The sequence below is a fragment of the Coregonus clupeaformis genome, unplaced genomic scaffold (genome assembly GCF_020615455.1).
Source record: "Coregonus clupeaformis isolate EN_2021a unplaced genomic scaffold, ASM2061545v1 scaf0146, whole genome shotgun sequence".
Lineage (NCBI taxonomy): Eukaryota > Metazoa > Chordata > Actinopteri > Salmoniformes > Salmonidae > Coregonus > Coregonus clupeaformis.
Window position 1 is genome coordinate 357,501 of NW_025533601.1, and position 7,500 is coordinate 365,000.

The window sequence follows — 7,500 nt, forward strand, 5'->3', positions numbered from 1 at the left end:
TACAGTATTCTGTCTCTCTGATATCTGTCCTTACAGTGTTCTGTCTCTCTGATATCTGTCCTTACAGTATTCTGTCTCTCTGATATCTGTCCTTACAGTGTTCTGTCTCTCTGATATCTGTCCTTACAGTGTTCTGTCTCTCTGATATCTGTCCTTACAGTGTTCTGTCTCTCTGATATCTGTCCTTACAGTGTTCTGTCTCTCTGATATCTGTCCTTACAGTGTTCTGTCTCTCTGATATCTGTCCTTACAGTATTCTGTCTCTCTGATATCTGTCCTTACAGTATTCTGTCTCTCTGATATCTGTCCTTACAGTGTTCTGTCTCTCTGATATCTGTCCTTACAGTATTCTGTCTCTCTGATATCTGTCCTTACAGTATTCTGTCTCTCTGATATATGTCCTTACAGTATTCTGTCTCTCTGATATCTGTCCTTACAGTATTCTGTCTCTCTGATATATGTCCTTACAGTATTCTGTCTCTCTGATATCTGTCCTTACAGTGTTCTGTCTCTCTGATATCTGTCCTTACAGTATTCTGTCTCTCTGATATATGTCCTTACAGTATTCTGTCTCTCTGATATATGTCCTTACAGTGTTCTGTCTCTCTGATATCTGTCCTTACAGTATTCTGTCTCTCTGATATATGTCCTTACAGTATTCTGTCTCTCTGATATCTGTCCTTACAGTATTCTGTCTTTCTGATATATGTCCTTACAGTATTCTGTCTCTCTGATATGTCCTTACAGTGTTCTGTCTCTCTGATATCTGTCCTTACAGTGTTCTGTCTCTCTGATATCTGTCCTTACAGTATTCTGTCTCTCTGATATATGTCCTTACAGTATTCTGTCTCTCTGATATATGTCCTTACAGTGTTCTGTCTCTCTGATATCTGTCCTTACAGTATTCTGTCTCTCTGATATATGTCCTTACAGTATTCTGTCTCTCTGATATCTGTCCTTACAGTATTCTGTCTCTCTGATATATGTCCTTACAGTATTCTGTCTCTCTGATATGTCCTTACAGTGTTCTGTCTCTCTGATATCTGTCCTTACAGTGTTCTGTCTCTCTGATATCTGTCCTTACAGTATTCTGTCTCTCTGATATATGTCCTTACAGTGTTCTGTCTCTCTGATATCTGTCCTTACAGTGTTCTGTCTCTCTGATATCTGTCCTTACAGTATTCTGTCTCTCTGATATCTGTCCTTACAGTGTTCTGTCTCTCTGATATCTGTCCTTACAGTATTCTGTCTCTCTGATATCTGTCCTTACAGCATTCTGTCTCTTTGATATCTGTCTTTACAGTATTCTGTCTCTCTCTCATTCTGACAGTATCCTATTGGTTGGAAGAAAAAGTGTGTGTCACCTCACAAACCCATATTATAGTGGAAGTAAATGGGATAACTCCAGTTATAAGTAGATCTGAGATAATGGGATAACTCCAGTTATAGGTAGATCTGAGATAATGGGATAACTCCAGTTATAAGTAGATCTGAGATAATGGGATAACTCCAGTTATAAGTAGATCTGAGATAATGGGATAACTCCAGTTATAAGTAGATCTGAGAAAATGGGATAACTCCAGTTATACGTCGATCTGAGATAATGGGATAACTCCAGTTATAGGTAGAGCTGAGATAATGGGATAACTCCAGTTATAGGTAGATCTGAGATAATGGGATAACTCCAGTTATAAGTAGATCTGAGATAAGGGGATAACTCCAGTTATAGGTAGATCTGAGATAATGGGATAACTCCAGTTATAAGTAGATCTGAGATAATGGGATAACTCCAGTTATAGGTAGATCTGAGATAATGGGATAACTCCAGTTATAGGTAGATCTGAGATAATGGGATAACTCCAGTTATAAGTAGATCTGAGATAATGGGATAACTCCAGTTATAGGTAGATCTGAGATAATGGGATAACTCCAGTTATAGGTAGATCTGAGATAATGGGATAACTCCAGTTATAGGTAGATCTGAGATAATGGGATAACTCCAGTTATAGGTAGATCTGAGATAATGGGATAACTCCAGTTATAGGTAGATCTGAGATAATGGGATAACTCCAGTTATAGGTAGATCTGAGATAATGGGATAACTCCAGTTATAGGTAGATCTGAGATAATGGGATAACTCCAGTTATAGGTAGATCTGAGATAATGGGATAACTCCAGTTATAGGTAGATCTGAGATAATGGGATAACTCCAGTTATAGGTAGATCTGAGATAATGGGATAACTCCAGTTATAAGTAGATCTGAGATAATGGGATAACTCCAGTTATAGGTAGATCTGAGATAATGGGATAACTCCAGTTATAGGTAGATCTGAGATAATGGGATAACTCCAGTTATAAGTAGATCTGAGATAACGGGATAAATCCAGTTATAGGTAGATCTGAGATAACGGGATAACTCCAGTTATAAGTAGATCTGAGATAATGGGATAACTCCAGTTATAAGTAGATCTGAGAAAATGGGATAACTCCAGTTATACGTAGATCTGAGATAATGGGATAACTCCAGTTATAGGTAGATCTGAGATAATGGGATAACTCCAGTTATAGGTAGATCTGAGATAATGGGATAACTCCAGTTATAGGTAGATCTGAGATAATGGGATAACTCCAGTTATAGGTAGATCTGAGATAATGGGATAACTCCAGTTATAGGTAGATCTGAGATAATGGGATAACTCCAGTTATAAGTAGATCTGAGATAATGGGATAACTCCAGTTATAGGTAGACCTGAGATAATGGGATAACTCCAGTTATAGGTAGATCTGAGATAACGGGATAACTGCAGTTATAAGTAGATCTGCGATAATGGGATAACTCCAGTTATAGGTAGAGCTGAGATAATGGGATAACTCCAGTTATAGGTAGATCTGAGATAATGGGATAACTCCAGTTATAGGTAGATCTGAGATAATGGGATAACTCCAGTTATACGTAGATCTGAGATAATGGGATAACTCCAGTTATAGGTAGATCTGAGATAATGGGATAACTCCAGTTATAGGTAGATCTGAGATAATGGGATAACTCCAGTTATAGGTAGATCTGAGATAATGGGATAACTCCAGTTATAAGTAGATCTGAGATAATGGGATAACTCCAGTTATAGGTAGACCTGAGATAATGGGATAACTCCAGTTATAGGTAGATCTGAGATAATGGGATAACTCCAGTTATAAGTAGATCTGCGATAATGGGATAACTCCAGTTATAAGTAGATCTGAGATAATGGGACAACTCCAGTTATAGGTAGATCTGAGATAATGGGATAACTCCAGTTATAGGTAGATCTGAGATAATGGGATAACTCTAACTAAGACGTTAGACTGTAAAGACTCTAAAGCCTGTAAGACTTTAGTTTACCTCTAAGACGTTAGACTGTAAAGACTCTAAAGCCTGTAAGACTTTAGTTTACCTCTAAGACGTTAGTGTCACACCCTGGCTCGGGGACTCAATATGTTGAGCCAGGGTGTGTTCATTCTATGTTTTCTGTTTCTTTGGTGGGTGTTCTAGGTTGTCAATTTTCTATGTTTGCCGGTGTGACTCCCAATCAGAGGCAAACGAGTGTCAGCTGTCGGCTGTTTGTCTCTGATTGGGAGCCATATTTAATCTGTCTGTTTTTCTTTCGGGTTGTGGGATTTTGTTCGTGTGGTTTCGTGTTGTACCCTAGACGTCACGCATTCGTTGTTTATTGTTTTGTATTTTGAGTGTGGTGCTTTACTAATTAAAGTAAATATGTTCGCTCGCAACGCTGCGCCTTGGTCTCCCTCATTAGACGATCGTGACAGTTAGACTGTAAAGACTCTAAAGCCTGTAAGACTTTAGTTTACCTCTAAGACGTTAGACTGTAAAGACTCTAAAGCCTGTAAGACTTTAGTTTACCTATAAGACGTTAGACTGTAAAGACTCTAAAGCCTGTAAGACTTTAGTTTACCTCTAAGACGTTAGACTGTAAAGACTCTAAAGCCTGTAAGACTTTAGTTTACCTCTAAGACGTTAGACTGTAAAGACTCTAAAGCCTGTAAGACTTTAGTTTACCTCTAAGACGTTAGACTGTAAAGACTCTAAAGCCTGTAAGACTTTAGTTTACCTCTAAGACGTTAGACTGTAAAGACTCTAAAGCCTGTAAGACTTTAGTTTACCTCTAAGACGTTAGACTGTAAAGACTCTAAAGCCTGTAAGACTTTAGTTTACCTCTAAGACGTTAGACTGTAAAGACTCTAAAGCCTGTAAGACTTTAGTTTACCTCCTAAGACGTTAGACTGTAAAGACTCTAAAGCCTGTAAGACTTTAGTTTACCTCTAAGACGTTAGACTGTAAAGACTCTAAAGCCTGTAAGACTTTAGTTTACCTCTAAGACGTTAGACTGTAAAGACTCTAAAGCCTGTAAGACTTTAGTTTACCTCTAAGACGTTAGACTGTAAAGACTCTAAAGCCTGTAAGACTTTAGTTTACCTCTAAGACGTTAGACTGTAAAAAACATTTCAGCTCTGCTAGTGCTCTTCTTCATAGACCATGTTAAGCAACGCATTTATGAACCAAGCCAGCTGCAGGGATCCAATTCTGCAGGACAGTAAATCACCAAAACAATCCCAGCTTGTACTGCAGACAATAACTCTAGGGCCATATATTAAGACTGCAGAGATGATGCAAGGCCTGCTGCCAAGCTGCACATCATAACGTAAATTACACAAAGTCAATCAGTGATATGTTGACATTAATGATGTATCTGAACTGTGCAGGGCTGTAGTAAAAGCCTGCCATGACCACTGTTAAAGTACACCCTCAGGTTGGGTTGGATGATAGTCTTCACAGACCTTGTGTGTGTGTGTGTGTGTGTGTGTGTGTGTGTGTGTCTGTGTGTGTGTGTGTGTGTGTGCGTGTGTGTGTGTGTGTGTGTGTGTATGTGTGTATGTGTGTGTGTGTATGTGTGTGTGTATGTGTGTGTGTGTGTGTGTGTGTGTGTGTGTGTGTGTGTGTGTGTGTGTAGACTGACCTCAGAGTAGGGGTTAAACCAAGGCCCCTGGAGCATGGATACAGCACCACACCTAACCTAACCTTACCTAACCTAACCACACAGGCTTGGCTGCTGCTGCAGGCTATTGTTCACAGAGCCAGACAGATTCATAGAGGAAGACAGCCCCACTGCGGTGGTGGGAGTCTGGTTCTAAACCAGCATGCATCTGTGAACTGAGTCTTACAGGAGAGTAAAACTAAGTAGAAAGACAGAAGGAAAAAAACAGAGAAGTAGAGAGAGAGAGAGAGAGAGAGAGAGAGAGAGAGAGAGAGAGAGAGAGAGAGAGAGAGAGAGAGAGAGAGAGAGAGAGAGAGAGAGAGAGAGAGAGAGAGAGAGAGAGAGAGAGAGAGAGAGAGAGAGAGAGAGAGAGAGAGAGAGAGAGAAAGAGGGGGTAGGAGGGGAGAGAGAGACCCCTGCAGAGCAACTCTTACATAGAGGGTAGAAACAGATTTTACGCTGGCCTTATGGACGGGCTGAGTTCATATTTGCTACTAATCTATAGCTGAAGAATCTCCTCTCCTACTGCTACAATGCATCCTCTGCAGGCCATGATAGTCAGACAGACTGATAAGAGTATCCAGTATCTCCTCAGTCTGAATTCAATGAACATCGTTCTGTGGAATAACTTCAGAACTTCTGAATGTAGTTATTGCACCAAGGGCCAGTGGGCTGTGACAAGGGCCAGTGGTCTGTGACCAAGGGCCAGTGGGCTGTGACCAAGGGCCAGTGGGCTGTGACCAAGGGCCAGTGGGCTGTGGGCTGTGACCAAGGGCCAGTGGGCTGTGACAAGGGCCAGTGGGCTGTGACCAAGGGCCAGTGGGCTGTGACCAAGGACCAGTGGACTGTGACCAAGGGCCAGTGGGCTGTGACCAAGGGCCAGTGGGCTGTGACCAAGGGCCAGTGGGCTGTGGGCTGTGACCAAGGGCCAGTGGGCTGTGACAAGGGCCAGTGGGCTGTGACCAAGGGCCAGTGGGCTGTGACCAAGGGCCAGTGGACTGTGACCAAGGGCCAGTGGGCTGTGACCAAGGGCCAGTGGGCTGTGACCAAGGGCCAGTGGACTGTGACCAAGGGCCAGTGGGCTGTGACCAAGGGCCAGTGGGCTGTGACCAAGGGCCAGTGGACTGTGACCAAGGGCCAGTGGGCTGTGACCAAGGGCCAGTGGGCTGTGACCAAGGTCCAGTGGACTGTGACCAAGGGCCAGTGGACTGTGAAATCAGCTAATGAGTGAGATGCAGTGAGTGAGAAGTAGCCAACTGTCTGTCTGTAACATGATTAACCAACACAAACTCAATCAACTCAATTGAAAAGGTATTTAAAAATATCGCAGCTATTGAATTTGGAAGCTGTTCCTGTATAGCCTGTGTGCTAGCCAGAGTCGTTTCCTAGTTGACCTGGAAGAGATAGGTCAATGACCTGTAGGTGGCTGTTCTTACCTTGCTAGGGATGCGTGCAGTCAGGAGGTAGGCCCGGTGAGAGGCAAGAGCCTGAGAAAAACACAGAGAAAATAAACTAATAAGTAGGACATCACACAGCAACTACAAGGCAGCAGTAGGACCTCACACAGCAACTACAAGGCAGCAGTAGAACATCGCACAGCAACTACAAGGCAGCAGTAGGACCTCGCACAGCAACTACAAGGCAGCAGTAGAACCTCACACAGCAACTACAAGGCAGCAGTAGGACATCACACAGCAACTACAAGGCAGCAGTAGAACATCGCACAGCAACTACAAGGCAGCAGTAGAACATCGCACAGCAACTACAAGGCAGCAGTAGAACATCACACAGCAACTACAAGGCAGCAGTAGAACATCGCACAGCAACTACAAGGCAGCAGTAGAACCTCACACAGCAACTTCAAGGCAGCAGTAGGACATCACACAGCAACTACAAGGCAGCAGTAGGACATCACACAGCAACTACAAGGCAGCAGTAGGACATCACACAGCAACTACAAGGCAGCAGTAGGACATCACACAGCAACTACAAGGCAGCAGTAGAACATCACACAGCAACTACAAGGCAGCAGTAGGACATCACACAGCAACTACAAGGCAGCAGTAGGACATCACACAGCAACTACAAGGCAGCAGTAGGACATCACACAGCAACTACAAGGCAGCAGTAGAACATCACACAGCAACTACAAGGCAGCAGTAGGACATCACACAGCAACTACAAGGCAGCAGTAGGACATCACACAGCAACTACAAGGCAGCAGTAGGACATCACACAGCAACTACAAGGCAGCAGTAGGACCTCACACAGCAACTACAAGGCAGCAGTAGGACATCACACAGCAACTACAAGGCAGCAGTAGGACATCACACAGCAACTACAAGGCAGCAGTAGGACATCACACAGCAACTACAAGGCAGCAGTAGGACATCACACAGCAACTACAAGGCAGCAGTAGAACCTCACACAGCAACTACAAGGCAGCAACAAGGATCAACTGGTTGT

General features: G+C 43.0%; 1 protein-coding gene across 5 annotated transcripts in view; it reads right to left on the minus strand.

Annotated features, from left to right (window-relative positions):
- The window catches only part of LOC121542751 (F-actin-uncapping protein LRRC16A), a 233,349-nt gene that overhangs the window by 142,266 nt on the left and 83,583 nt on the right, over positions 1-7,500 (minus strand). For all 5 annotated transcript variants that reach the window (XM_041852279.2, XM_041852277.2, XM_041852278.2 and 2 more), the window contains exon 3: positions 6,471-6,521. In XM_041852279.2, the coding sequence (XP_041708213.2) occupies positions 6,471-6,521 (51 nt within the window). The remainder of the gene's footprint in view (positions 1-6,470; positions 6,522-7,500) is intronic.